Raw genomic sequence first — 16,930 nt, forward strand, 5'->3', positions numbered from 1 at the left:
ATATATTCTTCTCTATCACTGTACCTAATTTTTTTTTCTCCATTAAAATTCTTTTATGTACATAACATTAAAGGGGATTAAAAATATCGATATATGATAAATGAAAAAAATATATAAAATTATTGTATAATTATAAATATTTCACGAAAGTGCATTATAATGGTAACTAATAGTAATTGTATCACTTTATTTCATTTTGACTTTATGAAATAGAAAAAATACAAATATTTCCATTATTGTAATATAAAGTAACACAATTCTATGCAAAGAATTAATAAAATTGAAAGGAAATTTTTCTTTTCCACAGGTTTCTAGTAGAATTATACCTTTTCGTTTCCATAGTATTCATTATATATACATTCAGATGAAAATAAAATTTTTTGAAATTTAGTACCTCTTTTTACACTATGTAAACTTTTCATGTGCCTCTACATTTTGTCATTTAGTTACTTCAGAATATTCACTCATTTTAATTATTGCATATTATTTTGTATATCCTTTAATTTTACAGTATATCTAGATTTTATATATAAATTTATATATAAAATTTATAGTATTATACTTATTATCATGTTCAATAGAATAAAAAAAAAAATACTTATTATAAAAGTTATTCCATATTGATGATTCATGAGTATTTTCATATAATTAGAATAAATTCAAGGGCTTTCGTAATGAAGAGGTACTCATTTTTATTTTTCTTACCCATTCATAGTTAACATAAATTTATGTAATAAAAAAGTGCTTAGTGTATTATTCATACTTCTAATAAATATAAAGACACTACTTAATTTTTCATAATTTTCTAAATTTTGTTCTTAATTTTACCGTATTATATATATGTGCATATATGTTTTACTTTACAAATTTTACTACATAAATAAATACCATATATGAAATTAAAAATTCAAAATGAAAAAAGTTAAAATAAAATTTCAATTACAATATGCATTGTGTTTTATAGAAAATGAATATATACAAGAACCGTAAACATATTTATTATTTCTAGTTAAATGTGCGCTATGGAATATTAAATTAGTTCTAGTATAAAAAGTAAGTTTTATTTATAATACGTTGCAATATAAAATAAATATATATATAAATAAATAATTTATAAGAATATTAAAATATTTAATAATAAGAAAATATCAAAAATAAAATTAATATATTTATGTCATTTCCTTATAATGTATATTTAAATGACTCTTATAGAATCCAAAGAATAGCATATTTTAAGTAAATAAAATGTTAAATTTACATAGTTCTATTTTACTTACAGGTAATTATATTCCTAAAAATTTATAATGGACCATATAATTCATTTTAAAATCACTTACTTTATTATATATTTATATTATAATATTTTAAAAATACAATAATTTAAAAATATATTTAAAAAAATTTTATATTAAATATATATGGTGATATATTTATCATAATATCATCCATAAAAAAAAAGAATTAAATTTTCTTTTTAAAAGAACTAAAAGAAAAAAAATACTTTTAGTTTTATAAAATACGGAAAAAGGTATGTACAATTAAATTAAATATGTAATAAATTTCTTTCGCTTAGGTCACTAAATTATCAATCTGGACTAAAAAAAGTAAATCAAACGGAAATAAATTCTGCATACATTATAATGATAAAAACAAGAAATTTTCTATTAATTTAAGTAAATAACATTAAATGAACTCTTATGGAAAATTTATTCAATATACATATATTTCATATATGCATATATATTATAACAAAATATTACGTTCATACAATTACAAAAAATGCAAAATTAAAAAATAAAATAGTAAAAATAAGTATTAATAATACATATTTTTATATTTAATGTTAAAATAATTATATATATGTATGTGATTTTACAATAATTAAGTAATTATATGTGCATACCATGGATATATATAACATTTTAATATACTACATAACTTCTTATTTCATATTAATTTTTTTTTTTTTCCAAAAGAATTAACAACTTTATAGCAAATTTTACGATTTTTTGCCTTTGATTTTTCAAATTTTTCAACATTGATGAACGTATACATAAAAGCTAATATAGATAAGAAAATCACGGATATTAAAATTGCTGAAATTATTAATAATAGTAAATAATATAATGAAATATAATCCGTTGGACGTTCTGTAGATAATTCTAATACATAAAAGCTTATTAGGCATACTATTCCTACCAGAAAAACCAAAACGAATGGAATAACTTCTAAATAAACCTATTTACGTATCATTCCTTTTGCAGCCTTTTTTTCAATTTTATTGTTATTCTTCGTTTTACCTATGCAATCTAATTCATTGAATATTTTTTTTTCAAGAAATGAATCCATTTTATTAAGCAAAATAAATTTTTTTCCGATTAATAATATATTTCTTTCATCTACTTTTAATAAAATTTCTTTTATTATTTTTCTTTGTGATTTAAGATCATTGACATTTTTAGATATATCTTTCTTTTTATACATTAATTTAGTGTTATCTTCGTCAAACGATGTATTTCTCCTTGATTCTATGACCATTGAACACTCTGATAGATGTCTATTATTTGTTAAACTCGAGTAGGTATCTAGATTATGCTTTTTATCCAAAGAATTACCACATTTACACTAAAAAAGAGAAGGTAAACATTTATTATTTACAAGTATATGTATTTCTATACTTGAAAATGTAATTCTTAAAAGTAAACAGTGACACCAAAATAAATAGGAAATATTATTATAATACCATATTATTGTTGTAATAGAATACCAAAATTAAAAAGTTAAATACAAATATTTTAATAAAAAAGAGGGGCTTAAATTTTTCTTTCATTGTAAAACACTTTAATACATTTGTATATAGGATAATAAAAATATAAACTATATTTTAAAACATCATAATTATAAAATAAACATTTTATATTATTTTTGATTTTTTTATTAACATTTTAAACAGAATACATTATATGTATATAGATATAGCTCATATTAAATTTTACAATATAAGAATGACATTAAAAATGAAATAGTAAAATATATATATATGGATTATTGTATTAAAAAAAAAATAATAAAATAAAATAATATGAAGAGAAACAATAAATAAACTAAAAGCAAAGGAAAAAATTATATATCCAGTGATCATTTTTTTATTTTTTTTTTATTTTAAGGAATATACGTAACATATAAAATGTACTAATGTACTTTTAGAAGTCAATAACAAAATTTTACATTGCTTCCAAGTAATAAATCTAATTCTATTTTTTTTTTTTTTTTTTGTTTATATATTCCCTCTTTAGTTAAATAACATTAATTATTGTAGAAACAAAAATAATAGAAAAAGTATACAAAGTTCAGGAAAATATTTATAATTATATAAAATATAGGTCATTTTCCATGTAAAAAAATACAAGTTTTTTTATAAACTGATATATATTAACAAAATAAAATTTATTCCTACAAATAATTTCGTAATTGACATATGTTTTTAAATTTACTATAATAATTAAGGTTATATTTTTTCGTAATGTTTTTGCATTATTATAATTTGTATATCTATCTAAATATAATTTTTTCTCATCTAATGTCATACATAAAAAATTACAAATTTTATATTTTATATGTTCATTTTAAAAAAATGGATAAACATATACATACAGAAATATTAATATAATGAAAAACAGAAGATAAAAATAAATTTATCATAAAAGCAAGCATGCAATTCAATAAATTCAAAAATTTTTATAGGCATATAATATTACAACAAAGCAAATATAAAATAAAGTTACAAATAAGGATAATAAAAGAAATTTAGTAATATGAAAACTTTAATTTTTCTAATGCAAATATATTGAAAAAATTCAAAATATACTATGAGTTTTTAATTACATACTACTACAGAAATATATTTAAGAGAATCCTTATACAATTAATATTTCTATAATATATTATAATTTCATATAACAAGAAAATTATTTTATATACTATTATTATAACATCTAAATTATAACACAATGACTAATAATAATAAATTATTATATGTAAAAAAAAAATTTATTATAATTTAAAAAAAACACATATATTACATTTAAAGGAGTTTTTTTGCATTACGAAATTGAAAATTTAGCATAATTATATTTTTATTCCATAATATTATCTGTACGTATTCTACAACATCCATAAAAATGCTTATTTAATATCCTTTAAAATCTCTTATTTTTTACAGACATATTTTAATAATTTAAAAAAAAGTTTACTAATAAAAAAATGTTTAACTCATAAAAATTGGTAAAAAAAGCAGTTTATTAGTTATATTATTAAATAAATTACAAAAGCATAAATATTCTATTTTAAGATAGTATTTAAATTAATCTACATTCTCTAGAATGCTTCGAAATATATATATTTATTAAAAAAAAATTTATTTTACTATATATTTAATAGAAATATGTATAGATCTATTTGTTTATTTACGTCAAAAATAAAAATAGAAATTCTATTTTTTCATCAGTATATTTTATCATAAATAATTAAATATATTTATATAATTAAGTAAAAATTATTTACGTATAATAATAGAAAGATAATTATAAAAGTAATTTATTCAATATAGCAACCAAAAAATGCACAAAATTAATAATCCTTCACAAAAAAATTCTACTAAAAATTAAATAATACAAACAAATACAAAATATTTCATAGAAATAACCTGAACATTAAAGCTAGTAATATTTAATTTGCCCTTGATTAAATGTATAAAATATAAAAGTGTAATATTATTAGGTATATGAATATTTATATTCTGTGACTTCTCCTATATATAATATCACACACAATACTCATTTATCTTGAGTATGTGCTTTATAATAATTGATTATACTTCTTCCAATCAGTAATGTTACTAATGTTATATAATTATAGGACGTATAACGTTTTTGATTCCAATATATTGTTTAAAATTAAATGCTAGTATATTACACGTATTTTCACACAAAACTTTATTTTTCTTTTGTTCCATTAATAACCCTTTTAAATGGATATTTACTATAAATATATTATTTCTTCTCAACTAAGCTATTACTACTAATAGAAACATACAATTATATCACCACAAAAACATATATATCTTAATTAATCACGAAAATGACTGAAACTCCTTTTTTAATCTAGTGATTTTTTCCAATATACTTTTTCCTATTTTACTATAATACTTTATTAATATTAATTTTTTTATGATTAATCTACCACATTCAAAACGTTTTTAACGCATTAGTATAATACATAAGTTTATATACATTTAACTAATATAAGGATAACAGAAAAATAAATATATATATAAATAAATAAAGGTAAAATAATTAATGCTCCTATTATAAAATGTATAATTCAATAAACATATATAACAAAATGTAGAACAAACATATATAAAATAATCAATTTTATTCACTAAATATATATTCCTTTTCTTATATATAAATAATAATAATGGGATTCATTAAAAAACATTTAAAATAAAAATTGAAAATAATATTCTATGTTACACTATATAGTGGAACCTGCTATTAACCATAAATTGTGCAGTAAAATAATGTGTAAATATAAAAATATTTATAATTCAATAAAATTTTTTAACAGAATTAAAATATAAAAATAAATAAAAAAGTTCCTTATCATTTATCTTCTACTATATAAAATGACATAAATGTTCTATACACATTTGTTTATTAAAAAAAATATTATTATTGATTAGACAAGTTATTTTAAAATAATAAAAATATAACAAAAAAAAAAAAAAAAAAAATCAATTATTATATATATTAACTAAAATTACATTATTGATCTAATTCAATAGGTTTCATTGGTTTTCTTTTTTTAATATTTAATCTTATTTCTTATAAAACACATTTATCTTTTAAATTAAAAAAAAAGTACTGTTATGAGTTTAGTTCAAATCATAATTCATTTATTATTTATATACAAAAAAAAAAAAATTAAAATAATAAAATCTATATAAAACCATATATATACATGCATTCATATCCTACATTCAAACAAAAAACATTACATGATTATTCTTAATTCAAAAGACTAATCATACATTTTTTAATTACATCAGAAAATAGTAAATAAAACTAAAATAATATAAAGTTGAGCAAACATTATTTTATTTACAATTACAAATATAAGTTGGCATATATATCAATAAAATTGCATAAACTGTGCTTTTATATACTTGTATAAAGATAGATATATTTTTCAAAAAGTTATTGCTATATACAAAAATAAATATTTATATTAAAATATTTCATTTAAATGAAAAAATATTTTAAAATAAAATGCGAATAAAAAAAAAAATTGAAAGTGTAACTTTTTACTGTTGCGGATCAAAAAACCCCGTTACCTGTAGGTCTACCTATTAAATCCATGAAATTATAGATACAATTGTTAGTTGTATAAATCAATTAGAAAACTGTAGATTTTAATCACTATAAAGTACTATTTTTAGTAAATAAGTTTATTTTGTGTAATTAAAATTACTTTTTAAATGTAATAACTTTCCATATTTTATAGTTTTTCTAAAAATATAAAAAAGCCCTACTAAAACTATAATCCATAATATGCATATTGGTGAAAATATTTTAAATAAATACGAAACACTTATCCCCTCTCTTTCAGAAGTTATAAAACGATAAAATATAGCACCTGATATTCCAACTATTAAGTGGAAGATAAATAAAGCAATGTATACAGCAACTTTTCTTTGTATACTATTTCTTAAAAACTTAAAATCAGCATTTCTACTATATCTAAGTACATTATTATAATATATTTTGTCTAACATTCTTTTATCAGAATAGTTATTTACATTATTTCATACAGAAGATTTACTTTCCCGAGCTTGTTTACAGCCTCCTGAATTATTTGATGTACATTTCTTTCGAAGTTTATTTTTTCCTTTGGTTACACTTTCACTATTAGATATATGTTTCTTTTCATATTTTCCATTATTTCGAATATTTTCTTTTTTCCATGTGACATTTAAATAATTTTTCTTTTTATTCATTGCTAGTAAACGACAAGTTCTTGTATAGAATTTTTCATCAATAATGTCTTTCTCATCCATATATTTACAAAAGGTATGCTAAAATAAAAAAAAGAAATATTCACGATTTGAAAAAAAAAATAAATTCATCCTATTAAGAAATATTAATAAAAATAAAAAAAAAACACGAAAATGGATAATAAAGATATCTTTAATTAAAATATATTATACCACATGAATATTAAAATGACATATTCATTTTAAAAAGATAAACGTAGCAATTTTAATAAAAATGAATAACTTAAATTTCCTTTTCATAATGTAAATTATTAACATTGTATTATTTCCTGTTAATAACAAATTACTAATAATAAATATTCTTTCAATGATATGAGATACTAAATTTTTTTTTCATAAAAAATTAATAACATGCATATAATAAGTATAATACATTTTACAATATAGAAAATATAAGAGAACTTTAAAATTTTATTATCTTATTTTAACCTTAATATTATTTATAAAAAACTAACATTAATTTAATAAAATAATTTAATGTATTAATAGTTATTTAAAATATCTAATTATGTTATACTGTGTAGTAAAATAACTAAATAATTATTATATTAATCCATTTCAAAATTAAATAAAAAAAATTATTATTTCTTAATACTTCAAACATTCATTTTATATAAAATATATAATGTATAAAATATATATATTACAATGTTTTGTATATTAAGAGAATAAATGCTAATTTTAATTATAATTCCTTATTAATAGTTATTTTTGATAAACATTATATTTTGGAACAAATGATTATTATTTTTAAAAAATATTCATTATCGTAACAATATAATAATAGTAATAATGAACTAAAATAAAAACATTTTTACAAATTTTGTATAATTTTAATTTTAAAACTCGTACTTTTTTTGATGTATTTTATAATTAAAAAATCAAAATTATACGATATTAATGTACTAAAAAAATATCAATTTTAAAATCAATTAAAAAAAACAGAGTTCTTATATTTGAACCTTAAATATTATAAATTATAATTTATAATTAATTTATATGGTTATTTCTAAATGATAAGTTTTAAAATTAGTCTACTTTATTTATATTTTTTTTTTTTGTAATAAAATTTATACTTTTAGAAGAAATATTAATAAAATTTAAAGGAAAAAAGAAAAGAAAAAAAAAAAAAAAAAGGAAGTTAAAATTGATGTAAAAATCGTGTACACAATATAAGTCATAGATATTTTGGATGAAATATATTTACCATATGAATATTATATACGCGCTATGAAATGTATATAATAAATAAACAAAATAACAAAATAATTCTGTAAAATGTTTTATTTCGTAATATTACTGCCGATAATATTTGAAAAAATAATTTTTTTTTGTTTATTCATGTACAAAAACATTATACTAAAAATATTTTTTAGAGATACAAATTAATGTACATAAAATTATATTTTGATAAAAATATCTTTAACGGCAAAATTGCGATCTCTCAAAATATTTATGTTCCTACATATTATAACAGAACAAAATGAAAAATTAAAAAATACTATGTATTTAATAAATTAATTGGATCATCTAATATGAAAACATATAATTTTCTCTTAAAATATCATACTCCTATGAAAAGGGTTAAAACAAAAAAAAAGTCGTACATAAGTTAAAATTATTGTATTTATATTAAATTAAGTTAGTTCTATTCTCAATCTGACATTTCTGTAATATTTAATTAGTTTTATAAGAATTTTTTATATTTTATCCATGTCATTTATTTAATCTTTGTTAATACTTCTATGTATAATAAAAATTTACCTGTTTTAAACTTTATAATAATATATATATATATTATAAAATAAATTATGAAAACCAAGAGCACGTATAATAATATACTGTTATATATTAGCTTATAAATGCAATTTTTTTGTTTTAGCTATATTCCTTTTTTGAAAACAATTTTAAAAGCCTTTCTTTCTTTTATGTAATTTTTATTTTTCTAAATTATTTATTCTTATTCTAAATTAAGAAACTATAGACAAATATTTTAATTTTCTCGTAAAATAATTAATTTTCTTCTTACACAGTATATATATATTACAATATAATTTTTTTCTTATATACATATATAGTTCAATAAATTTTACATGATTTCCCCGTTATAATTTCTTTATATATAATAAAAAATATTATTGCATAATAATAAAACAAGTAAAATATAAAATAATATTAAATTTCAATTTTCAAAATATTATTTTCATATTTTTACTATCTGCATAGTACTATACCTGCAAAAATTAATTTACTCATTTAAATATTTTATTTTTGTGGAAAGTAATATTTTTCTCATATGTTCTTTTTTATAATTTACATAGAGAAACATATACGTCGCTTATACACAAAGAAAAATGTTTAACGTTTTACACTCTTATATTTTAACACATTAATTATATGTTTTACTATTTCTAAAAAGCTCTCATAATCCAGTTAGTATGTATTATCCCTTTATCTGTACCGAAAAATGCTATTAATTATATAGCAGTCCTCTTAATAGATGAGTTATGCAAAATCGCAGTAATTTTCGTATGCAGTAACAAATGATTAAAAATACGTATAGTAATAATAAAGATTATATAACTTAATGCATAAGTGAACCGTTCATGGAACGTATTAATTATCTACTTAAAGCTACTAAATCTTAGTGAAAATAAGTTACAAAAAAGTTCGTAATCAAGTGTTCACCATTATCAGAAGAAACACATTCATACTCAGCTGACATTTATTTATCTCTTTATTTCCAACAAACACATTAACATATATTACCGTATTTTTATAATTTTTACTTTTTTCTAATAACATGAATTATACCAATTAAAAATGTAAATGTCTTTATACATCTCTCTACTTTAATACAATATATAATTACTGTTGCAGTAGTACTGTATTTACGAACACGTAATTTCTCGAAAACTAGCTTACATCATTTGTACCATTATACTATATTCATTAAGAACAAATATAAAAACTTTGAAATATATAGTTGAACAATAAACACATATTAAAAAAAGATTCTTAAAATAATCCGACACAATTCTGTGAAAGCAAATGTTTTACAACACTTCATAATGTACGAAATTCCAATTTAAAAATTTTCATTAATACATGAATTTCGTCATATATAATGAAGCCTTGAACAAATTAATTCAAATTTATTTTGAAAAAATACAAAACAAAAATATTAAAATAAGATTTTTAAGTGATAAAATTACAAATATATTATTATGCAAATATAGCTAATTCACATAATACTATAGAAAAATCGTATAAAAATATGCTATAAAACATGTTTATGTAGATAAGAAAATATAATATGAAGTTAAGGGGTAATTATTTTATGGAAATTTATTATTTATAAAAAAAAGATAACGCAAATATACAGATAAGTTAATATTAATTACACAAACAACATCGATATTATTACTCAAGTTTAACATAGGATACGTCTTATTTATAATGAAAAGTACATTTATATCATATACATATATGATGCAATTCAATAAATATATATGCATAATTTTATTAAAAGTTATAGTGTAAAAATGAAATTTTTATTAAATGTACTAAAATGTTAAAATTATAAATTCATCATATATATTAATGTATAATTAATGTTTATATAATTATTTTTATACTGGAAAAGCTAAATTCTCAGATATGCGACATTTTCCATAACTAAAATATTGAGAGTTCTGAGTTATGTCTATAGAATTTCATATTAAATATATTTTATACAAAAAAGTAATATGTAATCTATGAAATTATATTATATTAATTAAAACTGAACATTAATATCACTCTTTCTATATTAAGATAATGTGTATAAATAAAATTTAATACATTATAAGCGAAATGATTCATAAAGGCGAGTTCCTTGTATAATATATTTCCATTCTATATTTATACATAAAAATAAAAGAATAATATAAAGATTAAAACATACATATTATCAAAATAAATTTTTTTATATTATTTTTCAGATATATTTTATTATAAGGCTGTTTCCACTCTCATAATATATAGATAATCTGAAATATAGTATGAAATAATGTGAACTATAAATATAAATATGTAAGTTATTTTTTTTAATAATATATACCACGGTTCTTATATTGTGTATGTATATATATTAAATATGAAAAAGTTAAAATATATTATTTATCTTAACTAAATAATGTTAAATACGGTTACCTGTACGTATATTTCATTCATTATTCTGCTACATCACATATATATTCCAATTTTATTATTGTATCTAATGTGAAAAAAAATACCTGTTAAGCATATATTTTAAAGTTAAATAATATTTTTCAAATAAAATAATTATATATTCATATAGCGAGAAAGGATATTGAATAATTCATATGAATATTAATTAATTTTTTTTCCTTTAAATAATATGTGATTAACAAACTTCAGAAGCATGTGGTTTATTCAATTATATATTAAAAAATACATAAACAAAAAAAGAATATTTTCATATAATTACAAAGCAGAAAAAAAAATAAAATAGAAAATAAATATTCGTATATATATTTTTTAAAATAAATATTTCTCCATATATTTATGGTGCTTTATATATATTTGAGAAAATAATATTTTCTTTTATGTTGATATATATAAACCCATTTTGTAAGTTCTTTATTTATTATGCTTATCATATATGTAACATATACAAATACAACAATTTAAATATTTAATATCTTAAGAAATAATATATATTTATTTATATTCTTCCGTATATTGGTATTAATCAATATATTTTTTAAAACATATTGTAAGGAATGTAAGAAATTAAAATAAAAAGAAAAAATACTACAATAAATTAAAATAAATTTTAGTTTAAAATTTTGAAATAAATGAAACAAATTTTTTTTTTTTTTTACCGTACATTGATTAAACCATACTGTGATAACTTAATTATCTATGTGAAGTAATTATTTACGAAAATATTTCATTAATATAAATTTTTTTTTTAATTTTATAACTATTTCGTATCTCTTATATATTTTTTTCAAATTACAAGTTGAAATTAGAAATAATATATTTGAATTGTAATAGAGTAATCCTAACTGCTGTAAATACTTTTAAAAGGTTCTGTTATTTCATTTAATGATTAAAGCATTAAAAAGTATTATAAAACAATACCTTAATTTTTTCTTTTTAAATGGAAAAATAATATTTATTAATATTGTTATAAGATATTTTCTTATAGTTATGAAATATATAATAAAAACAAAAAACAAATAACATCTTTTTAAACTATTCTTTAGAGTATATCTTTAAATAATTAGAGTAAAATAATTATAAGATTTCAATATTTTTGTATTATATAATGTGATATATTATTCTATTTGCTTTAAATTATATTATTACTTTTTTTGTTACCATATATTTATTTATTTTGCTTTTCATAAAGTATATGTTATAATTAAATTTTCTCTAATATATCTCAGTAATATGTTATTTTTTTAATAAGTGAACAATTATATTTATATTAATTAATAGAAAGAAATATACATTTTAATTAAGATTTAGTCCATATTAAATCATTAATACTTAAAAGTGGTCATATAATTGTATGTAAGAACATATATATATAAAGAATTATACTATTAAGAAAATATTCAATGTCTTAATATAAACTATATAAAATTAATTTTTAAGTAAATGCATATATATATATATATATATATCATTAAGTGGAATACGTGCGTTTTAATGGAATGTAATTTTAATAACTATAACTTCTTAGTATAATTTATATATTAGTATTTCTAATCTCTAGATACAACATAGTAAATTTAAAAAAGCATTAAAAAAATAATTATAACACTATAATTGCTTATATCTAAAGTAAAACATAATTATAAAACCATAAATAATATACATATGTTAAATAATACTAATGATGTCTTTTATAAATTATACAATTTCTGAAGATAATAGAATTAAAATGGATATTTTACATTAATAAAAATGATAGAGTACATAAATATACGTGTTTATGATGAAAAAAGGAAAAAGACGTTCTATATATATTAATCAGTGTTTTATATAATAAATTTTATATTTTTAATTGATGTTACATATATATAGTTTTTTAAAGTTAGATATTCAACTTTTTCTCTATAAATTGAACATAAGATATATACTTATCATTTATTGAATAACAAAATATAATCAAGACATAAATCCAATTGTGATATATTTACTTAAGGTAAAAGAATATAAGGAGAATATAAAATAAATAATAATGTATTCAATTATTTTATAGTTCTTATATAAACTTCTATACAATTTGTAATTTTAAAATTCCCTTTAATTAATATGTATTAATTTAAAAATTATGCTATTGATAAAAAATATAAATTTTTATTTTACTTTTAAATTATTATTTACAACTAGTTACGGTATTAATATAAATCCATTATGGAAAAATGCTTATCCCTGGTAATATTAGTTGTTTTTAATTATGAATATATATTCATAAATTATTTATATTTGATAAAAAAAGGGATAACATAACTAATACAAAAATTAATGATTAAATAATTCTTAATAATTCTTTGCAATCTAGGATTTAAGTGTTAAAGGTTCTAAGGCATTTGAATTCTATATTCAACCAGAATTTACAAGGATTCGATCATATGTACGAAATGTAACTCGTACTTTATATAATGAGAATAATAAAAAAACGTTCAGGAATACATGCCTAGAATTGGCTAGTTATCTAATTAAGAATAAGACTCCATCACGATACTATATGCATGAAAAAGAAAGGTGGGAAGGAGCATTAAAGGATAGGGTGAAATCTCACTATAAACCGCTACATGAAAAATTTGGTGGATGCTTTCCAATTTTCGATGAGAACGATAAAAAACTTTTAAATTTAAACTATGAAGCAGAAAATTTTTGTGAAGAAAATAAAAACAAAAGAGAAGATATACTATCACAGTGCTCTAATAACAGACATACTACTTCAAGTAATTGTGGTGAAACATGTTATAATAGAATTAATACATATAATGAGTGGATTGACAATAAACAGAAGTATTTTAAGGATAACGAATGGCTTGTTAAAAAATCATGTAAAAATGCATTAAACCAATTTCCAAAAAGAAGTTGCAACATACTTGATAGTAAAACATTTAAAAAACTACATAATTGTTCACCTCCCCTCCCCTCATTTACACCGGGTCAACATAAAATTGAAGAAGAAAAAACGAGTTCACAAGAAGTAAATAGAGATGCAAAAGATAATCTACCTAATCCTCAAATTCCCAAGGAACAAACTATTTCAGTAACCCAAGGAGAAGAAGCTAAACGTGACCAGGAAATTCAACAGGTACGACAACCTCATCCTCAAGTGCTATCGTCAACTGAACCTCCAGGTATAACAGATAAAAGTACAGAAATTCAAGATAGTCCTTCTGACCAAGATGAAGAATCAGAAATAGTATCACAACTAAAAAATAAAGGTCCATTTCCATCAGGCCCTAATATACCACAATCTCCAGATTCTCAAGTGTCACTAGCAAAGCATTCTTCTGAAACTAGTTTGTTGACTGATGAAGTAGCCGTTTCTTCTTCAAATTTCCCTAATTCTATGGAACACCCTAAAATTCTAGGTAAAATTAATTCTAATTATTCTTTTATCTTTAAAAAAACTACAATATATAAAATATACATTAAAAATACAATTGCAGATTCAGAAAAACATGCAGTTATCTCACACAGATCTCCTGTTCTAATAATCATTCTATGCGTTATTGTATTTTCCATTTTTATTAAGGTAAAATAAGAAATAAATATTAAAAATAATATAAACATTTTACAACTTCAATAATTTATTATATGAAAAAAATTTTTTTTTATAGTACGCTTTAGTTGAGATGTTTAAAAAAAAAAAAAAGATTAGAAGAAGACAAGCGAAATTCCTAAGATTACTAGTACCTTCATTTTCTAACAACAAAAACAAGTATTTAACAGATGTTCATTTAGAATACCCAATATATAATGAAGAAGAAATAAAAAAAATTAAAATAAATGAATTTACAAAAAATATAAACTTGTCAAATCGAAAAAAAGACAGATCCAAAACCATAATAGAATTACATATGGAAGTACTCGAAGAATTCAGAAAAGAAGAATGGGAAAACAACAAAGAGGAATTCTTAGAAATATGTATTGATGGGATCACAAAAAAAGAATACATAACAAATACTAATTTAGCAAATGACAAAAATATAATGGAAAATATTAAAAGTAGCAGTGATATTAAAAAACAAAATATTCATTGGAATAAATGGATTGAAAGACATAGAAATATTTCCGAAAAATTGAAAAACGTAGATTGGTTTAATAATTTAAAAAATGAATGGAAAAAAGAACTACTTTATATACAAGAAATGGAAGAATTAAAAAAGAAATGTTCTAATGAGAACTACAACACACTATATTTAGAAAGAGAGAAAAATCTGTGGAAACAGTGGATATCAAAAAAGGCCATTCTTATAGACCAATATTTGGAACAGGACTGCTTTAAAGAATGCTCAGAGGATTCGCATAATACGTCAGATGAATGTCTAAATGAATATACTAAAAGTTATGTATCACTACTAAATATAGAAGAATTTCAGCACAAAGAAAATTATGAGGAATTATATAAATATATAAAAACAAAATTATTGACAAAGCTGGGTGTTTTAGTATTTATGACTATATTTGAAGAATGTAAAAAAGAGTTGAACTTTGAAAATAGGGAATCATATTTGGACAGTTCCATAAATGAATGGAAGACAGAAGAATATTCAGATAAGAAACAAGAAATTACAAAAAATATAATTGCATATAATTTCATTGATATAGAAAATAAAAAAAATGACATATTTCATTCTCATATAGGGAAACATTGCTTCAGTAACGAGATAGAAGAGTATATATGTGAAGATGATAGATGTAAATTCTTTTGTTAATTATTGGACAGTAGACAAATCTAATAAAGCAACAGAATAACACATTTTATAAATTCATAGGTATATATACAATATATATTTGGATGATATATAAAAACAAAAAATCTGTTGTTAATGAAAAATATTATTTAAATTTTTTGATGTCTAAAAAAAATAAAAAGGAATAATGAAATGTAATAATAAATATAAAACAGAAAAACATGCATGATATATCAAGTTTGAAATTCAAGTATTTAAATATATTCCAATTACATATATTCTTTTATTTCTGTAATATTATCCACTAGAACATTATTTAATACTCTATTCAATAAAAGTATTAGGATACATATATATATATATATATAAATTAATATTAAAATTTTCTGAGAATATTAATCTTGTAAAAAAATAATTTTCTTAATATTAAATAAAAGGTAAATAAATAAATTCTAATACTATTTTTGAATTATTATAATATTACTTCATGAATTTATATATTTATATTTTATTGCATTACTACTATCTGTACATTTTTTTTTATATTTAGAAAGGCACATATTTTGTATTCTTTATACATTTCTATTATTCAATCATTTCAAATTTTACATAATATAAAAAATTTGTTCATTACAAAAAAAAAAAGAAAAAAACTTTTTATATATATAAAAATGTAATAATAATCTACACGCAATTTATATTATAAAATATACAATAAAAAAAATATTCTATATATACAATAATAAATTATTAAGATGTTATACTTTAATAGATATTCGCATATTAATAGTATTTATTCATTATATGTTATTTATATCTGTATTCTTTGGAATTATTTGTGTTTTCAAAAAAT

The 16,930-nt window shown here is 18.9% G+C and overlaps 1 protein-coding gene and 2 pseudogenes across 1 annotated transcript, besides 2 other annotated features; 1 reads left to right on the forward strand and 2 right to left on the reverse strand.

The window, feature by feature from the left end:
• Positions 1-1,947: 1,947 nt before the first annotated feature.
• PmUG01_03010700 lies at positions 1,948-2,830 on the reverse strand (annotated as a pseudogene).
• Positions 1,948-2,830: a sequence feature (Plasmodium exported protein, unknown function, pseudogene).
• A 3,681-nt stretch (positions 2,831-6,511) lies between these two features.
• Positions 6,512-7,357, reverse strand: PmUG01_03010800 (annotated as a pseudogene).
• Positions 6,512-7,357: a sequence feature (Plasmodium exported protein, unknown function, pseudogene).
• A 6,195-nt stretch (positions 7,358-13,552) lies between these two features.
• PmUG01_03010900 (STP1 protein) lies at positions 13,553-16,098 on the forward strand (the record flags this gene model as incomplete). Its single annotated transcript, XM_029008746.1, has 3 exons — positions 13,553-13,573; positions 13,701-14,915; positions 15,001-16,098. The coding sequence occupies 3 exons, from the start codon at positions 13,553-13,555 to the stop codon at positions 16,096-16,098; spliced, it is 2,334 nt and encodes a 777-aa protein (XP_028859342.1).
• Positions 16,099-16,930: the final 832 nt, after the last annotated feature.

The sequence above is a fragment of the Plasmodium malariae genome (genome assembly GCF_900090045.1).
Source record: "Plasmodium malariae genome assembly, chromosome: 3".
NCBI classification, from domain to species: Eukaryota; Apicomplexa; class Aconoidasida; order Haemosporida; family Plasmodiidae; genus Plasmodium; species Plasmodium malariae.